The following is a 21739-nucleotide window of genomic DNA, read 5'->3' on the forward strand; positions in this document are numbered from 1 at the left end:
CACCGGCAGTCATTGAAATTATTGATCTCCCACTAGGCGAACGCCATTAATTAATACAGAAATAATGTCGTCTTCGGCTCAGGTATTTTTTTTTCGCTTCGAAAACAACGAACGTGTAGCCAGAACGATCGCCTTATGGATCAAACGTCTGGCCAGGACGTTTGATCCATAGGGCGAACGTTTAGGCCAAACGTTCGACCCATGGACATAACGTCCTGGCCAGACGTTGGGCCCATGGGTCGAACGTCCGGGCCACACGTTCGACCCATGGGTCCAACGTCCTGGCCGGACGTTGGTTCTGGGCAACGCCAAACCTAATTTTTTTTAGGAAAAAGCTGGGAGGAACATTTAACCTAATGAGTTATTAAATGTTCAATATTCTATTTTTTATATTTGTTTGGAATATTCTGAATTTTTTATTTGGTTTGAATATTTTAATTTTTTTTAATTAACAATAATTTATTTGTTTTTTTTTCCAGGAGCTTGTTAATAATGGGATTAATTATAATCATTATTTTAACAATTCTCCTCAATTTAATATTCGTGATGATGCTGTCGAATGGTGTAGAAAGATTGCTCTTGAATTCGGTTTTTTTTTGTGATAACCAGTCATAAAAAGAATTTTCAATATCTAGATTGTGAACGTGGTAAGAAAAAAGAACTTCGTGATTTCAGTTCAGCAATCAGGAGAAAAACGAAAAGAAAAGCATGTGGTTGTCCATTTCGGTTGTTTCTTGTCCCGATGAAAAACTATTCGTATTGGGTTGTCAAGACTAAGGCAGAACATGGGTTTCATAATCACCCAATGATGTTATACCCAGAGGGTCATCGACAGATTAGCGGTCTCAGTCCCGGTGCGAAGAAGTTAGTTGGAGAACTAACTGCAGCCCATGTGAAACCACGCACATCATGAAAGCCATTACAAGTGCATTTCCGTCAGTGAAGCCTAACATGAGGCACATTTATAATTGTAAAGATTTGTTAAGAAGAGAGAGATCAGAAGGCAGAAATGCAGCTCAGGAGTTTCTTCATCAGGCTGTTCAAAGCAATTATCTGTTTGGCTTGATTCGGACGAGATGGGTAGGGTGACACATACATTCATTGCACACCCGACGTCCGTGAACTTAGTCCGTACATATCCGCATGTGCTTCACATTGATGCAACGTACAAGACAAACAAGTACTTGTATCCTTTGGTAGAGATTGTTGGTGTCACACCAACCAACAAGAATTTTCTTGTTGCATGGGCTTTGCTGCAACATGAGGATGCTGAGAGTTACCGCTGGATGTTGTTGGCACTGAAAAACCTCATTGGCTGTGTGGCGCCAAATGCCATTGTGAGTGATCGAGATCTGGCTTTATGCAAATATATCTCGGACGTTTTTCCCACATCTGCGCATCTACTTTGCACGTGGCATATTAACAATGATGTGGAGGCATGGGTAGCGAGGAAGTGTGGTGGGATAAAGCAGATCGGGATTATGTTCGGCCGAGGGGCTTGGGCTAGGGTTATGAAGTCAAAAACGAGGATGAGTATGAGAAAAATGTAGCCAATATGATGGATGAGTGGGGTGAACTTGGCAAAAACACATCTATTGATTTTCCTACCTATATCAACGGAACTTGGCTTGTGCACAAGGAGAAGTTTGTGCAATGTTGGACGGATCGAGTACGACACTTTGGCAACACAACCAACAACAGATGCGAGAGTTCACATTCGGCTTTGAAGGAGTGGATTGCTACTCCAACCGAAGCAATCGACACATTATTTATGCAGATCTATTCTTTTATTACCGGACAGTTGACAGAGATCAGAAACTCCTTGGAAGCCTCCCGTCGTAGTCATGGGACTGAGTTTGACATACTACCATATAGCGCCTTGAATGGTTGTGCTCTCAGTACTGTTTGGAGCTGATTCAGGATGAGTTTGGTAGAATCAAGGCTTATGATGGGGATTGGAGTAGATGCGGATGTGTAGTTCAGAATACACATGGTATTCCGTGTGCTTGTCACACCTTCTTCGCCGTGCAGAAGGGCGTCTCCTATACTGTCAGGAGGTTGATCCATTTTGGTACAGACTAGCCATTGGTGATGGTACAGATTCAGCTGAGATATTATCTGAGCGCGATCAGGACCGTCAGTTCTTCATGTCATTATGTGACCGAGGTACAGGCTAGGGATCCCGCGATCATGAGGTCTGTTTCTCGGGTACTCCAACTTGAATTGTACCCCGACCGTCGTTCATTTGAGGAGCCAGAAGTTAATGCGACGAGTAAAGGTCGGGGAAAGTTGAACAAGGGCTTGCGACGGAACAAAAGTGGGTTTGAGCACGTTATGGGCAAGTCTACGAGTAGTGGCAAATCTTCTGCGGCCACTGGTAATTATACGTATATCTATTTACTTTAATTGTTTGTTTTGTATAATTGGACACATTTAATTAAATTGATTTGTACTAACTTTGCAGGATGGAGATTCGATATGGAACGTTTTCCATACTTTCATAGACTTCCACTGACCATCCAAGAGCATATTGAAGGCTGGCTTGATGTAGTTGCCGATGGTAATTGCGGTTTTCGATGCGTAGCAGATGCTTTTTGTTCGGGTCAAGACAATTGGGACATTGTACGTCGAATACGGTGAGTGAATTGCATCAAAATGGTCCTCTGTTTCATTGGATATATGGTGATGATCTGAATGAGGCAATTACGCGTATTACATGGGAAGGTGAACGTTGCGGGGAGGAACACTATATGGAGGTCCTTGCAGATTTGTACCCCATTGCGAACCATTACAGATGCACAATCTTTTTTTTCGGTCTAAATGGTCGTTTTGATATGTCGGCTACAATTCTTCCAGTTGATGTTGGAGGTAGGAACGCTATGCCACAAAGAGAGTTAGCCATAGCTCATCTTGGGAGTTACAAGCATTTCATTCGGCTTCAACTTAAGCAAGGACACTCGGTCCCTCAGATTCCTCCACCATGGTTTAGAGTTGCTTCCCAAAATGTTCTTTCTTGGGCACAACATTATTCAAGACGGACACAACGTTGGGATTCATCGTCGACCTCTACGACTCGAACAACAACTACAACTATTGATTAGTTTTTACTCTTTTTACTTGTACTAGCTGTGTTAATTTATAAAGTAAGAGTAGTATTTATGAATGAGTTGTGTTGAATGAATCATGTTTCCAAATAAATTTTAAACAATTCCAATTTCATCTATAGATGGTAATAAAGAAGAAAAATGAAAAGCATATAAAAAACATAATTTGAACTAAATAAAACTACTACAAATAGTTAAAAGTATTATGAATTATAAAAACTAACAAAAACATCGAGTGTTTAAACATAACTAAAATATGCTACTCATTCTCTTCATTCGTATTATTTAACACTTTGTTCCAATCCTGAATGAGCTGATCAAACGTCTGACATGTTTCTGTTAGCCATTCACTCTCATCCCTATGTTCTAATACTGGGCGGGCTGCATGTATCCACCTATTCATCAACTGAAAAACAAAAAAAAAATATTTACGTGCTCGTCAATATATGAAATACAAGTACATTAATCCAAATATTTAAACCATTTAAATATATTACCTGCTCGGTCGCCGTACGATCTGGTATGGATCGTGCAACATTACCTCCATTCAATAGATATGGATGTGAATGTCGTTCATACCAAGATAAGTAATCAGTAGAACAAGCCGACGGTGTTGAACCTTTCTTAAATAGTTCTAAGTATATACAATTACCTGTTGTACACAAAATAATATTTGTTTAATAATACAATAATAATAATAATTAATAAATAATATAATAATAGTAATAATAATAATAATAATATATATAATGTATATAATAATAATAATAATAATAATAATAATAATAATAATAATAATAATAATAATAATAATAATAATAGTAGTATTTTTACCTGTCGGGAACGAAGACCATGATGACTCACAGTAGACAGGAGAAGATTGCACAACATACTTTCCCTTGCTAGGCCTAGATGCAGACTCTGGAGCAATAACAGGAACAGGTACAATCTGCATACGACCTAACTGCCGCAAACATCGATCAGGCATATAGGGCTCGACGACTCCCCGATATCGAATGGTACCCCTGTATAATGTTCTCGAGATGGTGGTCGGATCAAAATCATGACCATAAGGCAACCAATCCACCTGCAATTTTTACAAATATCAGCAACCTTACTTAATGACTTCAAGTATAAAAAAAACTCATAATAATAGTACATAAAAATTAACTTACATCCTCTGCTGTGAGAGTGTCCAGCTGTCTCCTGATGGAACAAAGACGGTCATGAGACCTCTTCTCCGGGTACACAGTCCAACTCTGCGCTCGTGGACCTCCCCCACCACTGATATGCTGTGCGCGTGGCCTGAAGCATGGAAAGTACTCATAAATCCATGCTTGGAGTAAAGTCAAACATCCAGTGATCCCAACTGTGGAGGTCCGACTAGCCTCACCCAACTGACGATACAAGTACGCAAGTGTAGCCGACCCCCAAGAGAACGTGTGAATGTTATCTGGAGAACTAGCCTCAACAAGGTCAAATGGTCTCAACCTCGATCCACTCTTATCTGTGAACAAACAACACCCTAAAATCAACCATATAATGCCCGTCAGCTGTCTCTCCAATGGAGCAGGTGGCTCTTCTGACAGAATCTCAGCAACCCCCTGTGCACTAATAGCACCATTATCCCAAAATGGACTCCAAAGGTCTGCAATTGTCCTACCGATCAAGTCAGCAACCAAACCCCTAAGAGCACCAAATGAAGTGGTGTCATGAACCAGACACCCCTCAACTGGAAGATGCAATATATGCACTACATCATGCATCATGATCGTCATCTCCCCAAACGGTAGGTTAAAAGAACTCGTATCGGGTTGCCACCGCTCGACAAATGTTGAAATCAAGGGTGCATCAATGTGTGTGAACATAGTAAAAGGGATATGGTACAGAGACGTCCTATGAAGACGAGCCTGTATCGGTGGAGGCAAGGTCCTAACCCATGTCCTCAAACGTGCACAAATCCTCTCTCGGGTCTGACACTTCAGGGGAATTCTATCTCCCTCTCCCCAAATCTCCATAGCTATGTGTCCACCAAAACTAGGGATAACTGACCCAACCGTAGGTCCTCCTGCAACTGGACCTGTGACCTTCCAGCTAAGGTCATCAACATCTTTCCCCTTTCCCTTTCCACTCTCAACAGTCGATGAACTCCCCTCTCCCCGAATAAATCGCCCACCCCTACCCTTACGAACAATCCAACGATCATCAACTGTAGGGTCTACATCTCTCTCAAACTCCTGCAAAACTGACTCGTGAACATCATCACCGTAAAGAACATCCCCCCCTCATCTACATCATGATGCTCCGTTGCATCGTACGCCGCGCCAGCACCCTCATCGTGTAACTGAAGCTGACGTCGCGACTCAGTCGGGTTCATCCGCGTCCTTCTAACGGAAGCGGAAACACCACGCGAATGCGGATGACGCGGTCCTGAATCCTCGTACTGCGCAACTCGAAATCCAGGAAGCGTCTTACCAGCAAATTGTTGAAACCCAGATGGCTATTTCACCAACAATTACTTTAATAAAATATTTCAATAATAATAATAATTATAATAATAACAATATAATAACAATAATAATAATTATAAAAATAACAACAAAATTATTAACCATAATAATAATAATAATAATAATAATAATAATAATAATAATAATAATAAATATAAATATAATAATAATAAATATAAATATAATAGTAATAATAATAACAATAGTAATAATAATAACAATAATGATAATAAATATAATAATAATAACAACAATATTAATAATAATAATAATAACAATATTAATAATAATAACAACATAACCTAAAAAGGAAATCACGCCATCCGTAAAAAAAAAATCACGCCCATGGAATCGTCTGTCCAGGACGATCCTTCTAAGGGGCGATCGTTTGCCCAGGACGATCCTCCCATGGAAGGATCGTCTGTCCAGGACGATACTTCCATAGGAGGATCGTTCTGGGCAAACGATCGCCCCTTGGAAGGATCGTCCTGGACAGACGATCCTCGTCCTGGACAGAGGATCCTTCCATGGGAGATCGTCCTGGGCAAACGTTGGCTTGAAATTTGTGTAAAAAAAATTACCTGAGATGACGCTGTCGGTTCCTCGGCGTCCATTTCCTCTGCTGCCGCAAGCTCCGCCGCCAAAGTCGCCGCTTCCGCTTCCTCTCGGTGTCGTCTTGCCTCTGCAGCCCTTGCAAGTGCAATTTCTGTTGCAGGACGAAGGATAATTTTTTTCTTCTTGTTTGGATTTTCCTCAGACATTTTTTTACAAGCTGAGTGAATGGATGGAAGAGTGAAGGAAGAAGATGAAAAAGTGAAGATGGATGGAAGAGTGAAGGAAGAAGATGAAAAAGTGAACGAAGAAGATGAAAAAGTAGATAAGTGAGAGAGAAGAGGGTAAAAAAATCAGAAAAATAAATAAGGGTAGAGTAGTCTATTTGTGTGTAAATTTGGGCGATTTTAGTAAATAATGGGCGACGTATAGAAGTTCAGTTATTATTTTCAAAGTAGTTGAAGATGGATTGAGTTGCACATCTACGAGAAGATAAAAGGGGAAAGGAAGAACATGAGAAAGAAAGGAGATAGAGAAATAACTAATAATTTTTTAACAAATAATAATTATGAATTTATTTTAAAATGTAAAATAATTAACATTATTAGCCATTCGTCAGTTTTAATGAGAAAATACAAGTTCAAGATTGTACATGATAGAGGTGCAAAAGTCTGATCATTTTCCTAATAGGGTTGCAAAAGTCATGGTCATTTCGAAAAATGATATATATGTCAAATTCATCTAAGATAATTTCCTTTTTTCAGAAAAACTTTTGATACTTCTTCTAATTCTAAGATGAATAGGATTGTAAAAAAAGACGGAGTTAAACCACACTTCATTTTTTTTATGTAAGTTTTTGATAAAAGTGTTTCACTTATTTCATAACAAAAGGAATATTAAAAGTTATAATTAATTTACTATAGTAAAGTTTTCATTATAAACCAAAACATATCTCTTCTTATCCTAAACTCTCTATATGTATATTTATCAATTTGAAACTATATTTATTTTTAAAAAGGATTTTTTGTTCAAAACCACCTAACTTTTCACGTTTTTAGAAACTCCCACCTTAATGAATTTTTTTTATAAATTTCCACCTACCATTTCCAATTTTATTAAAAACTCTCATCACTTAACGGTTTTTGTTAAATTTCGTTAACAAAACCGTTAAGTAGACCTCACATATGCATTTTATTATTAATTTACGTTGAAATCAAAGTCAATTTCATCAATTTAAGGGTAAAATCTCAACAATTTTGGAGCAAGTTTGGAACAAATTATAACTATTTGTAGAGACTTGCAACTATTTCAAGTTCGATTTTGTTAAAAAAATGTATATGAGGGACCCACTTAATGGTTTTATTAATGAAATTTAACAAAAATCGTTAAGTGGTGGGAATTTTTAATAAAATTGAAAATGGTAGGTGGAAATTTATAAAAAAAATTCATTAAGATGGGAGTTTCCAAAAACGTAAAAAGTCTAGGTGGTAAGATGCGATTTATCCTTTTAAAAATGACATAAATAAGTGCGACAAAATGCGCCTAACAAGAACACCAAATGTCGTACCTGGCTTTTGGAATCTCCTCTCTATATTAATTATATGATTCCTCTCTATATTAATTATATGATATCTAGATTTAGATTAGATTAAGATTTAGATTATGAGGGGGTTCTTAATGGAGCTTGTAGCAATGCGCCTATGACAGAGAAAGCCGAAAAAGAACTGAGCTGTGTACCTAAAAGAGTTTGCTTATTCCTCCCGGAGTTCAAGAGCTTTTCCTAGTTTCAATTCTCATTTAATTTTCATGGTAGAACACAAATTTAGCACCCAAACATCACCTCAAATATATCCAATTAAAAAGAAACAAAACAAATTAAAAACTAAAGCAGTAAATAAAATCAATTCATGGAGTCTCATTCACTTCCATCACATTATAAAGCTGTCATTAACATTTCACTATTCATTATCTTGTCCTTGTAAGTTGGAGATCCAATATTGAGGTAGAAGGGCCAAAAAAAATAGGCAAATAAAGTTATGCCAGACGTAATTAACAATGAACAAACTAGCTGCTTCATATGTGTTTCTTATGCAACTGACTGAACTGCCCTCTCAAAACTTTCTTCTGCAGTTGCTAAACGTTTCACAAACATGTGTTCCGGGTGGGTACCCTTCAACTGACTGCAGGAGATGAACAAATTAAACATAAGCTTTACACTGGCTGCAGAACATGGAGCATTGGAACATGGGGGGGGGGGATAATCGCTTTGTTTTTGCATAAAAAAACTTTTCAACATGATGCATCCTCCAAAGACTCAAAGTGTGCAAATATTGAATTGACCATATTGCTTCTGTCACGTTGGCAGTGAATGAGTTGGGATATGCAGCAAAAATCAGACAGTATTTACTCTGTTGTTGAATAATTTTTTGTTTTGCTTATAGCAGCGTAAGGACATGACTCGGGGGTGAAACAAATTTATCAAGCAAAGAACCTTATAGACACATTCATTAGAAATAGGAAAATTTTCAGATGCATAAAAATAAGTATACGAGAAGATGAAAACATAAAAAATTCCAGTATATATTTCAAAGATGGCAGCAAAGAATAGTAAAAGAGGTGGGAAAAGGATGTGGGAAATCTGTTTCTAGTGAATTTGCAAATGATGAGTAGAAATGAAAATGCAATGCTTGAATTATACAAAAGAGTACAAAGCAGACAATTTGACCATGCTAGAATATCCAGCAGTGGTTAAACTAGCTCAGAAAGATGTGACTTGTGAAGTTCATCTGACCTTCTCAAATCATGAGTTAGCACATACCCAATAGGGTTTAGAAATGCAGGGCATGTCTACTTTGTGAACTAATTGCTTAATACTCAATAATACTAAACACGTAGAAAAACATTCTCTTTATTTCTTCAAGACCCAAAATGAGCATAATTACTAAAGAGCTTACTGAGAAATGAGAATGAATAGACAATGTCGGTCAAAAAAAAAAAGATGAGATTCCAGCAACTTGCTGTTAAAACTATGCCTGAGATGATGTCAGAGGACCTGAACGTATGATGGTCTTGAAGCTTTTAGAATTTCTTATTGCTGAGCTCATCTTTTACCTCTCAGCACTGATGAAACATGAAAAGCTAAGGGTCATTTCAGGAAAATCTGAATTAAAACTCCCAAGGTCCTAAAATCCTTATACCTGCCCACTGGAATAAGGAACTCTTGTTTCCTACCATTTTTCCACGTAAAACATACAACCAAGATGGCTTTTACGGCAAAAAAGCTACGTAAGAACAATAGTCAGTGAAAGAAGTTAATCCCACAGGCATTTAAAGGATTAAATGACATTTATGTACTTAAAATACTATGTTGATCTACACTGCACTACTTTTGCAACATAACCAGTAATTAGCCATGGCAATCCAAGGCTATAAAAAAAATCAACTTCTTTTTTACCAAAAAGCTAATTGATTGCCCACGCTTCTTATTAATAATAGTAGATTACATCCATCCCCCACACTTCTTAAAGAAATAGTAGATGTGTGACATGAATCAAGTACCTCATTATCTTTATATTGTTTTCTTAGTATAGACTCCATGGTTTAACTTATTCATTAGAAATAATGTTATCTGCATTAACAAATAAATATGTTTTTTCATGAGTCATTTGGGCTTACAAAGTTATTTATTTGAGTCTTTTGATTGTTAGGGCCGAAATCCCTCAAAATAGATGGTTCCAAGTTTATTGCCCTTATTTGGACACCAAGTTAGTGTGTATGGGAGTTGGAACTTGGAAGCTTCTTGGACAGCAAGCAAAGCCTCACATGTTTATTTCCTTATACAAGTTTGTTTCCTAAACTACCTAGGAGTGTTTCCTTGGGTCGCACATGTGATTTCCCCCAAGACAGATAGTTTCCTAGTTAGGTTTTGTTTCCTTATGGAAGTAAGAGTCAAGTTAGGGTTTTAGCTTCCTAAAGTAACTAGTAATCAGTAGAAGTGTTGTAATGAATCAATGATTGGAAGGGTACTTTAGGCATTAGCATTCTAATTCAATTAGCTCAAGAAGTCAAGAGAGTTAGTTAGCGACAGACCCACGGGACTTAGTTTAGAGAGAAACTGAGAGAGAAAGAGAGAGAGATCATAATCCTATGAATAGACCAGAGTAGGGAGAATAAAAGGAGGATGAAAAATATTGGAGAGTTTAGTTTGTTATTAGGGAGAGAACAAGCCTCTCGAAAGCTTGTAGTTATCACTTTATTTTGCTACTTTCCAGAAAATCATCAATCAAAGTCCATCTTATTTCTTAATCTTGTTCTATAATCTACCATACAAATGTTAGTTCATTACATGTGTTTCCTAGGCTATTAAAGCATGATTTTGTTGCTTTCAAATTCAAATTTCAGACTTTTATAAATTCAAAACTTTGAAACTTTTCCAGTGTGAGTGCAACTCAACTACTCAAGCATAAAGAATATTAGTTTTGATGAATGAAACCAAGATCAAGGCCCTTAGATTAGGCGTGTAAAACCTTATATAAGCTAAATCTAATTTGTTTAGTGAATGAAGCTACATCAGATCAGACTGGAACCATCCTAATTTGAACTCTAGGTGAGTGAAGCATTGGATTTTGAGTTGGCACTATTACTTTTCCACCAATTAAATGTAGTGAGAAATTAAGCTACTATCCATCTGGATCCATATCAACGTCATATATGGAAACAACATTATTTGCTATTCAACAAAAGCCAAACATCAAAAATGTACTGGAACACTCCGCAATCTATACCTCAGGTAGCGGCCTGTTGGTTTGTTGAGATGGAGACAGCACACAACCAAATTTGACAATGTTTCAGCATCCTTTGCATCCTGTATCAGATACGAGTTAAAAATTTTGTTATCTAGTTTCTGCATAGAACTAGATCAGTACATGTATGGTCAACAGTTCCATGTTTAAGTTGAAAGGTCTCTTATTCAATGAACAAATTGAAAAATCTCAGTTGGAAAGCATTAGCAAAGCAAGACCAAGTGACAAAACTGAAGGAGCAGTGACGACTATGATGCACAATCGAGTCATATATCTGTACGCAGCCTCTTGAACATCCTTAATACAATAATTCTCATGTACCCCTGGAATTACAGTATGAATTCAGTGAACAATTAACATCATAGCTATTTCTTTTTCCTACTTTCTTCGGACCTGTGAATCATAGTTGAACAAGTTTCCAGCCATGTATTACAATATGACTAGAGATGCAAAAGCACCAGACCAACAGAAAACACGACACAGACCCGCCTGAAGATGCAGTTTGTTTTGGTAAAGACGGCATGACCTAAAATCATTGGTACTTTTCTTATATTTGATAAGTGGCGCACTGCCATGACACCTTTCTAAGGTTGACACATGGCAAAATTGAATAACAATCAAGAAATGTAACAAGGGACCAACCCATTGGACGACGGGAACAGATTCAAACTCGACTGTGTCGATTCTCATGTGCGTTGCTGCTCATACATCCAAGCTAAATGGGCCAAAATTCAATAACAATCAAGTGTTTTAATTAGTTCAAACATTTTACCTTGTTTAGAGCTTCGAGTAATAGTGATTCTGCTTCATCAAAGTTTCCCATGTGCATGCAGCAAACAGCCTTGCCATTCAGGATCAATCCTGTCATAGGATACTTCTCAGAGAAATCCTGGAAGATAAGATACGCTTCCTGTATCTTGGAACCTCCCTATAACAAAGAAGCTTATCTTTAGGGGGGCAACTCTGGTATTTGAAAAGGAACCGGAAAAAAAGCTGCATTTACCACTGCCAAATTTAGCCAAGCATTAGCAAGTTGAGTCAATGTGTGATCCTCGTCAATCTGTTGCATAAGCCTTAGCTGTTTCTCCGCATGCTCTGATCTATACATCTTAAGATATATTTGGACATTCAATGCATGCCTGTAAGAGTGGAAGCAAACATCAAACTGCAAGAAAAATATCATATACACAAACAAAAAGGACCTTCGAAAGCACACATCATACAGGCATTGACATAGATAAACTACGAAGAGAATGGTTACACATCACATCATACAACTGCTTCCTCCTTGCTGTTACCAAGGCATATTATCATGGTAGTAGAATGGTTAGTTGCTGTAGATCAAGAATTAAAGCATATATCATGTCAATATGCTCGAATGCACCAAAAGGCTACATTGTCGTATGGCTTTACTCTTTTCACCTTGGAAAAATAAGCTTTCTAGTAAATGGAAATAGAATCCTGATGATGTCAAATAAGTTCCTAGCATAAATATGTTCATTCAAACTGTCAACAATTCATGAAGCCTCGAACAAGTTCTGAGGATAGGTATCTTCAATTAAGATCTATCGACAGTTCCTGAAGCCTATGATCCTCAACTCTACAATAAGCTATGCTAATAAACACTAATTGAGAACTACTAAAGAAACAAAGAAGGGAATAAAACATTATATAAGAATCTAAGTCACAGCTCATCAACCCTTTGAAAACATTAACACTTTCTACAAAAAATAATACAAGGTACAAAGAAAAGTCTAGGCTTCTCTTTTCTAATTTCCCGCGTAAAATAGTAGGATTCTTAGGGTGTTGGCGTGTTGCTATCACTCACCCTAGGCCTCCTATACACGTAACTTACAAGAGAAGGAAAAAGGGGGAAAAGGGAATGGAAGAGAATGTTGACAAAGCTACACATACTGGTGGGAGGAATATTGCTGAGCTAGGGAATTGTATCAGGTAGTGCTCAGCTGGGGAATGTGGCAAATAGTAGTGGGAATATATGAGGCAGCCTCTAGAAGGGGTAATCTAGTCTTTATTGCTTTATAGGAGTGAGTGTCGTTTTAATAAATAGGGTGGAATGTAATTGAGGAGGTATTGAGAAAATAGAGAAGAGTGAGTATGCTTGGGAGAGTCCTTAATCCTCTCTCTCGAATGAGTTGAGCCTGTATTGAGTGATCTATGGTGGTGGAATACAAACTTATCCCCCTTTTGTGTTAATTTACTGTTGAGTTATTTGAGTTTATAGCATTTTGGTATCATAGCCCGTTGATCCTTTCTTATTCGTATTAAAAAACGAGAGAGAAACTTTTGCAGCCATGGTTGGATCTCAAACTAATGCACAAAGGATGGTCTTGAGCAACAATTCCCTACTTCTCATGCAAACTTAACTGGGGAGATGGCACGGGCAGTGTGCCAAGTAGCAGAGCCGCTGCAGCAAGCGTTGACCACGCTCACGGCGGCGCTGGAGAAGATCAACCAGGATATGAACGAGAACCGCGTTTGCCTGGAAGGTCGATTGGATAGGACGAAGGAGAATCAGGAGGTCACGATTGCTATGTTGAGGGCATATGTGGCTATGTTTGAGGCCAAGAATCGCAAACCCACCGTGGCACCGCAAGGGGGCGATCCTATACACGTAGAAGATCCACTAGAGGGTGAGCGATCACCTTTATGCTCTGATGAGAACGACAGCCATCGAGGTGAAGGGGATTTTGAAGAGATGTTAAGGCAAAGAGGAAACTTGCACTTCGAGAATGGTGTTAACATAGGGCAAGGGTGGCGATTCAAAAAACTCGACCTTCCCGTGTTTGACGAAACAAACCTCGGTCCACGCTTCAACACTTTGCTCCCCTTTTAAAGCATTATATGACTAGAACCACCCCACTTGGTGAGATTTGAAAAGGGTAGCCCCGTTGTGCCTACCTTGGAGGATCAACTAGTGGAACGTGATGCAATCCTTGATGATCTTAAATACAACCTTCTCAAGGCAGAGAACAACATGAAATTACAAGAGGATGGCAAGAGACGGGATACCCATTTTGCAGTGGGTGACTTGGTGTATTTGAAAATGAGGCCTTATCGGCAAAAATCATTGGCCAAAAACCTTTTGAAAAACTTGATGCAAGGTCTTATGGTCTCTTCACGATAATAGAGAAGGTAGGCATTGTGGCCTATCCGTTGGAGTTGTCACCCACTAAGATACACCGAGTATTTCACCTATCAGAGTTGAAGAAAGATTTAGGCAACCATCCAACTTTGCCTACTTTTTCTCGTGACCTATCCTCATAATCAGCCTTGGATTCCGACCCTGCTACAGCCTTAGGGGTGAGATACGTGCCTATGGGCACTGGGCACCAGATTGAAGTCGTAATTAAGTGGGAATACAAGTCCACCTACGAAGAATACTCATCCATCCAAGCCCAATTCCCTCTTTTCCACCTTGAGGACAAGATGAAAGATTGGGTGGGGGTAATGCTATGACTCATCCTAGGCCTCCTATACACGTAACTTACAAGAGAAGGAAAAAGGGTAAAAATGGAATGGAAGAGGATGCTGATAAAGCTGCACATACTGTTCGGAGGAATGTTGTTGAGCTGTGAATTGTACCAGGTAGCAGTGAGCTGGGGAATGTGCCAAATAGTACTGGGAATATATGAGGCAGCCTCTAGAAAAATGGTAATCCATTCTTTATTGCTTTGTAGGAGTGAGTGTCGTTGTAATAAATAGGGTGGAATGTAATTGAGGAGGCATCGAGAAAATAGAGAAGAGTAAGTATGCTTGGGAGAGTCCTCACTCCTCAGAAATGATTGTGATCTTTGATTGTGAAATACAAACTTATCTCCCTTTTGTGTTAATTTATTGTAGAGTTAATTGAGTTTATAGGAGGTGCCATTAACAACTTTGTTGGTGGTAAGCCCCTTTGATTAGATTTCAATTAATTTTCTATAATAATGTTCTTTCTCCCCTTTTCTTGGTTTTATTAAAATTCTCATCAACAATTCGAGTTGTTTAATATTAGGTTAATTTTAATTGGGATGTCAACCTGAGTTCAAAAAGGTTTAGTTTACTTCAGAAATTTACAATCCAACAAAACAGTGAGATTTTAGCTAGTTTTCTTTATTGCAAGATTTGTCTTAGTATTATAGATGTGATTAGCATCTTCATTTTATTGTAGATATAATATTGATTTGGTCAGTGAGATTACTCAGTCTTGCCACAAAACAAACCAAAACATGAAAACAAAACAAAAAAAATATAGAAGTTCAAGAATTCTAGCGCGCATAAAATTATTAATAAAAGTTCAAGAATCCAAACCACCTAGATAATTTGATTTTATAGAAGTTAATAAATGGGATTATTATACTAACAATTCCATGGTTCCTCCAGCATTAGTATGCTTCAAAGCTTCACTATAATCTTGCTCATGCATGAATATGACACCAGCAACAAGCCGCAAAGTTGGGATGTTTCCAATGGCGGGATCTGCCAACCACTCTTTCAAGCTCGAAATGGTTGTTTCCTGCAATCATATGTAATTGATGAAATCCATTTGATCCCAATTGATTTCTAAATTCTATCAACACCACAGTACAGAACTAACATCAACTCATAAGATCCCATTAAATTGATTCGGCTATAATAATATGAACCCAACTACCTCAATAACCTTTCAAGTGATAAAGATTTGCTGATACAAAGTGCACAAAACACCAAGGGTCATAAATTCACGATTTCTTATGTCTGATCATGTTAACAGACCCGGAAACATTTTGCGATTAAATACGGAATAGCACAAAAATGATTTCGTCTGACAGTTCATGTTTGGGCGACCTCAAATCATACAGGCACCAAATACAGAAAAGCAAGAAAATGATTTCTTATGGCGAATCATATTAGCGGACCGCGAATTATTTTGTGACAACAACATGAAAAAAAAAACACATAAAATTGTGGCAGATCTGAGAGGACGAACCTTATTTTCAGAAGCAGAAAGATAGAGAGCGAGAAGTTTAACTGCTTGAAGAGGAGTAGCAGCAGATGCATCAATTTCACTAATCACAAGCTGGTTGCTGCCAAGAGCAATATAAGATCTGTAAACGAGACAATCTCTTTCAACTGCTTCATCGGGCGATACATTGGGGATCTCACTGTTGTTGATGGCTGCTTGGTAAGCTCCCAAGTAGAAATTGTTTCGAAGATTGAACAAAAGATCTGGAGCAGCCATTAATGGTAGATCTAAAGTTCAGAGGTAATGGACGAGGGTGCAGTGCAGGGGAAGGGAGACAGATTATTTGATCGCGCACACACTATGTCTATGTCGCTCATATATATGCACCGGTGAAAGTTATTATGAATCATTAACCCATTAAAAAGCCACAAATATGATTACTGTTCTTAAGAATAAGAATTGACTATTTTGCCCTTTAAACTTCACAGAAACCACTGCTCTGCCCTTACTTTGCCTCGTGTCTCTTTTGGTTGCTACTCATAGAGATGGCAGTGGGACGGGTCAAGTAAGAGACCCACCCCATCCCCGCCCAATTGGGACGGGGATGGGTCTAGGTTTGGCAGGGATGGGGCGGGGATGGGGATTAAAATTGTACCCACAATGGGTGGTGGAGCGGGTGTGGATTTTATGTTATACCCTCCACATCCATGCCCGCCCCGCCCCGCCCCACCCCCGCCCGCCCCGCCCCACCCGCCCGCCCAACCCCCGTCCCGCATATTTATTATTGAAATTCTATTTATATACATATATTACTAATGTATTTGGAGACACTTTTGAAATGTAATAAAACATTTGCCTTCGTTAATGTATTTTAACCTTTCTTTTACTATATTATATTGTGATTTTGTCAAGTAGACAACTATAATGGGCTTATGGCAGATTTTTTTGGTGGATTTTTTGCGGGGATGAAGTGGGTATGACGCGGGTACCACGCGGGTGCGGGGTGGGGCGGGGGTGGGTCTAGAATCTCCCCCCGCAATGGGTGGTGGGGCGGGGATGGGGATGAAATCTTCCCTCGCAATGGGTGGTGGGGCGGGGATGGGGATGAGAATTTAATGCGGGTGCGGGTGTGGGGGTACCATCCTCCGCACCCGCCCCGCCCAATTGCCATCCCTAGCTACTCACTGCATTCTCTTTCCTCTCAACCTAGATAATCTTCATCTTTCTGCCTCCGTCCTCCGTCCTCTGTCCTCCCTAAACTAGATAATTCCATTTCATTTTCGACCAACACCTCCATTCTCACTTTCTCTATCTTCTTTTTCATTTTAGGTTGATAAGATTTGTTACTACCATTTTTAGATAATGACTAAGCATTTATTGTGGTATATTGTATTAGGCCCCAAAGATTAAATATTTATGTTGAAATAGAAGCCTAATCACAATAGGGAGCCCATAGAAGGTCAACATAAGTCAAGGACTAAATGAAGTGTTTAGGAGATGGAAGTCAAACGACAACGAATATGTGAGCATTTAACAACATAATCATGAGGCAAGCTACGTGGGCATCGAGACGTGGTTATTCCAGCGCCAAAAGGGCAGTTATGATTTGAATCAAAGATGATTCAAATCATTTTCCTCCAAAGATGCAAGGGAGTATTGCCATATAAATACAAGCGAAAGGATCAAGTAAAAAAAAAAAACACAACACACAACAACGTACAACTTTCTTTCTAGCGTAGCCTTAGCCTAGCCTAGCCAACCCCTTCTGGGTTATAGTTTAGTTCTTAGATCTAGAGCATGTGCTAGTGACAAGTTTCTTCATCTCCAGTTTTAGCCGGAACTCATGGAGGTACTCATCTCTTGTGTTTTTCCTTTAATTGTCCAGCCTGAATTATCCTCATATGTGATATAAAAAGTTTATTCTAGAAGTTTATGATTTGAATGGGAATATTTGGCTCTAATTAATAGATTAATTATTGCACGTCTTGTTCTATTCAATGCTTTTCGCCTGAATTTATTGTGCATTGTAGTTTAATCAAATAGATTACAACAAAGTACATTAGCAAGGTTTTATCAAATTAAAACTGATAACTCCCAGCACTGGCGGACCTAGAAGGGGACATGGGGGTATGGATGTATCCCCAAATTCAAAAAAAAAAATCAGTTAAAAAAAAAGGAAAACAAAAACTAGAATTTCACTCAGGGCAAGCATGCGTTTCATTTTACTCTCTGACTCCTCTCTCTCTCTTCTCCCTCCTCTCTCCTCTCTCCTCTTTCTCCTCTCTCTCTCTCTCTCAATACTGATGAACTAAACGACCGAAAACCAGACCACCGAGCACCAACGAAGTCGTGAAGACTTCCGACGAAACTAGTGAGGGGCGTCGAGCCGCCGATCACCGTTCGTTTCCTAAGATTCGACTTCGCATCTTCGTCGCTCGCTGCCTAAGATTCTAACCTTGTAGATGTGACGTCGTGAAGACTTCCGACGAAATCAGTGAGGGGCGCCGACTAACACTAAGCCGCCCGCTACCTAAGATCCGACTTCGCATCTTCGTTGTTTATTGCCTAAGATTCTAACCTCGTAAGTTGTTAAGTTTATATTTTTGTGTTTTAATTAAATTAATTTCATATTTTCCATCTTTTCTAAGTTTATATATGTAAGGTTCTTAAATTAATTGAATATTTAGATGTAAATTGTTGAATTTGGACATTGTTGATCAATTAGTTGGGGCTTGCTTTTTGAAATTCGAAATTGAAATTGACAATTAATTTTATGAACTCAATTAGGAAATGACAAATGATACACCCAAGTCTAGTAAATCGATTTCAAAATATGAAGGCTCGTAGGATGCAATTATAATGTTAGTTTGAAGTTAAATCTTATATATTTTATAACAAAATTGGTTCTATGACTATGGAGATTTTGGTTGTAAGACTTATGTATTGAATAATTTTTATGAACTTTTTTATACTATTTTTGTGTTTGTTGTATGTCCGTAACTCTGTATACCTAGATCCAGATTCAAATTCCTAGGTCCGCCACTGACCCCCAGGGACTAAGACTCTTGTCGCACTCAGTATCAAACTATTGGGTGTGTATTGACACTCGTTTGCAAAGTCAGCCAACTACCAACAAGTTTTTTGGCGACCACAGTGGGAGGAGAAAGATTCATAATCAAATTGTGAAATTTCTTCTTTATAACTTATACAATTCAACTGTTCAAAACAACAATTGTTATTTTTCTATAAATGTCGTATACACGTTCTCGAAGGAATAGGGAAGGTCCTAGAGTTAAATCAATCTCCCAAAACATGGGAAATAATGATTCGATTCCTTCATAATCTAGGGTGTCGGAGGATGGCGGTGAACCAATTCATCATGTCCTAGAAGAGTCACATGGAGAAACTCCCCAAAGGGAAGTTTCATCTCCAAGTAGCACTGGTCGTGGATTTGTATATCAATTGTATGAAAAATTTACAGAATTAGTAAAACAATTATTATTGGAAGCCAGAAAGAGTCAAAGATAACCGTTAGATTCTAGCTATAGAACTCTAGCCCACGTACGTGCCATTACAAGTAATAATTGGTAAATCATGTAAAGTGAAACTAGGATAGTAATAAACTTTAGACTGGTGCACGTCTGAAGTTGGACAATCAGGAGTTGGAGTACATGGTGAGCGGGCCATGGCTTTTGCTGGGCTCGGATTGATCACTGTTCCAATTGTTATTTTAAAGTTTCCTCGATATCGTAGGTCATGGGAATACGTAGTCACGCCCGTATTTCGTCTTCCAAAGGGAAGATTGGTTTTTAGTTAGACAACTCGGTCCAATGACTATTCCATTAAAGTTATAAAAATGTTGTTAAAGTTTAGTTCAATAAAAGTTATCTGCAGATTGTTATGTAGTTATTTATCTCTGCTTAATGTTTATTAGTATCATGTTAGGAATGTTTAAGTATTACTATATAGTACCCAGCTTTGCTGACTACGTGCTTTGTTTCTATGTGTTGATCACGGATTTGCCTGATTGATCCTGTGATGATCCATTCTTGGTGAACAATTTCTCTAGTGCATTGACATCTACAGGTGTGCATGTAACACCCCCAAAATCCATACACGTCTAATGCTACGTCGCATCGACTTTGGGAGTGTTACCGCCGCGATGGAACGCAAGGCATAATTAGAAATACGGTAACTCAAATTCATTGTCTCAAAACCAAATTGCAGCGGAATAGAAAATGTAAATACAACTCGGGAATCTTAGTAGACCCCTCTTTATTCAAACTCAACTATGTAACAATGTTCTATAAAATTCAGTAATAATCAAACCAAAAGTTACTTCAACTACAGTCTAACCCCCATATGCTTGATGTCATGCAGCAGCACCAGCTCACCTAGTCTGCTCCCCATTGAAGTATCAATAGTTCATCACAGGACAACAAACACATAACAACATACAGAGTCAGCTATGCTGAGTACGTAATGAACCATGAAAACCATATGAATATAAATGAAGCATACATTACAACTGTTATATGAACCTACGTTATCTCACATCCTTTAATCTTTCATTATTTGGCATCGAACGGGCACCGTCATCTTACTAGAATCATACGGGCTACTGAATCCTTAATAGACAACTTGGTCTATTAGATGAAATGCAAATACGGTTTTGTTCCGTCTCACACCCATCACCTTAGTATGCATACCCCCAAGATCGAACGGAACCTTCCGCCTACTTGAGTTATCAAAATATAAGGACACTACTGTCGTCACAGTAGGCCTGCGTAGGAGTGTAGGACAAGTCCTACACTCCCCCCATTGTTCTATACTTGTAGGGAGTCCAACTACAAGTATCGCCATAATCTTCTTTATTACCAATCATTCTTTTATAACTTTAAGGAGTCATTTACATACTCTCTTAATTACCAAACTCAATCTTATCCCTAGTAACACTCTTGTTACTCTATAGATCAGATTAATAATGCTGATGTTACACTACGATAGAACTTCGCATTTCAATGCAACATATTTCAATGCATCATATTGATTTCACGTTATAAACGTCTAACCAAACAATCACAATCAAAAGTTCCCTATCATGGTACTAGGTTCCAATAACATGAACTGCAACCTAAACATGATACTAAGCTTTGAAAGTAAACTGGTACGCGTACGTACCTTGTAACGGAGAATTTTTGCTGACTTAATAGAACGAGCCGCTTATGAAATTGGGACCTAAATCGTTAAAACAAAGCTTTAGTGTTACGTCCTTGATAACACTAACAACTACTACGTACTAAGACCATAACGATCTATCGATTCGAATTACGCAATAGTTAAAACCTTATTCTAGAACTTTCGTTATAATTCTAATCTAGTGAATTTAACGTCTTTTAGAAGTCAGAATTAGTGAGTAACTAAGTTATTTAGTAACATTAGTCCACTAATTTACTAATCCAAAATGTCATAAGTCCAGCCTGTCTTATGTCCAAAGTCAAGTCATATGTCCAAGGTAAGTCATATGTCCAAAGTAAGTCATATGTCCAAAGTAAGTCATATGTCCAAAGTAAGTCATATGTCCAAAGTAAGTTCCATGAAACAGGTTACTCATGAAACGATAATAATGTAACTAATAATAAGGCACACTTTTCCTACTTCCAACTTATTCCAATTACAAACCTAACCAGAATTTATACTTAAAACAGAACAATAACTTAATTAGTTAACAATCTAATAAGTTACTAAACACTCTAATTATTAATTATAATTTACAAACCTTTCTTAACTATGAAAACAGTGAATATAAGAATAATGAATAAACTG

At 38.2% G+C, this 21739-nt stretch overlaps 3 protein-coding genes across 3 annotated transcripts; all 3 read right to left on the reverse strand.

Annotated features, from left to right (window-relative positions):
- Positions 1-3257: 3257 nt before the first annotated feature.
- Positions 3258-5247, reverse strand: LOC104882985 (protein MAINTENANCE OF MERISTEMS-like). Its single transcript, XM_048634807.2, has 3 exons — positions 4280-5247; positions 3939-4191; positions 3258-3756 (listed from the first exon to the last, which is right to left on the reverse strand). Exons 1-3 carry the CDS (start codon positions 5120-5122, stop codon positions 3533-3535), a joined length of 1320 nt encoding a protein of 439 aa, XP_048490764.1. The 5' UTR covers positions 5123-5247; the 3' UTR covers positions 3258-3532.
- Positions 5248-5270: 23 nt separating this feature from the next.
- LOC125492508 (uncharacterized) lies at positions 5271-7918 on the reverse strand. Its single transcript, XM_048635064.2, has 2 exons — positions 6196-7918; positions 5271-5604 (listed from the first exon to the last, which is right to left on the reverse strand). The coding sequence occupies exons 1-2, from the start codon at positions 6373-6375 to the stop codon at positions 5323-5325; spliced, it is 462 nt and encodes a 153-aa protein (XP_048491021.1). The 5' UTR covers positions 6376-7918; the 3' UTR covers positions 5271-5322.
- Positions 7919-8061: 143 nt separating this feature from the next.
- Positions 8062-16307, reverse strand: LOC104882972 (coatomer subunit epsilon-1). Its single transcript, XM_010667408.4, has 6 exons — positions 15938-16307; positions 15333-15484; positions 11972-12107; positions 11741-11896; positions 10951-11030; positions 8062-8346 (listed from the first exon to the last, which is right to left on the reverse strand). Exons 1-6 carry the CDS (start codon positions 16187-16189, stop codon positions 8253-8255), a joined length of 870 nt encoding a protein of 289 aa, XP_010665710.1. The 5' UTR covers positions 16190-16307; the 3' UTR covers positions 8062-8252.
- Positions 16308-21739: the final 5432 nt, after the last annotated feature.

Source organism: Beta vulgaris, chromosome 8 (genome assembly GCF_026745355.1).
Source record: "Beta vulgaris subsp. vulgaris cultivar EL10 chromosome 8, EL10.2, whole genome shotgun sequence".
Taxonomy (NCBI): Eukaryota; Viridiplantae; Streptophyta; class Magnoliopsida; order Caryophyllales; family Amaranthaceae; genus Beta; species Beta vulgaris.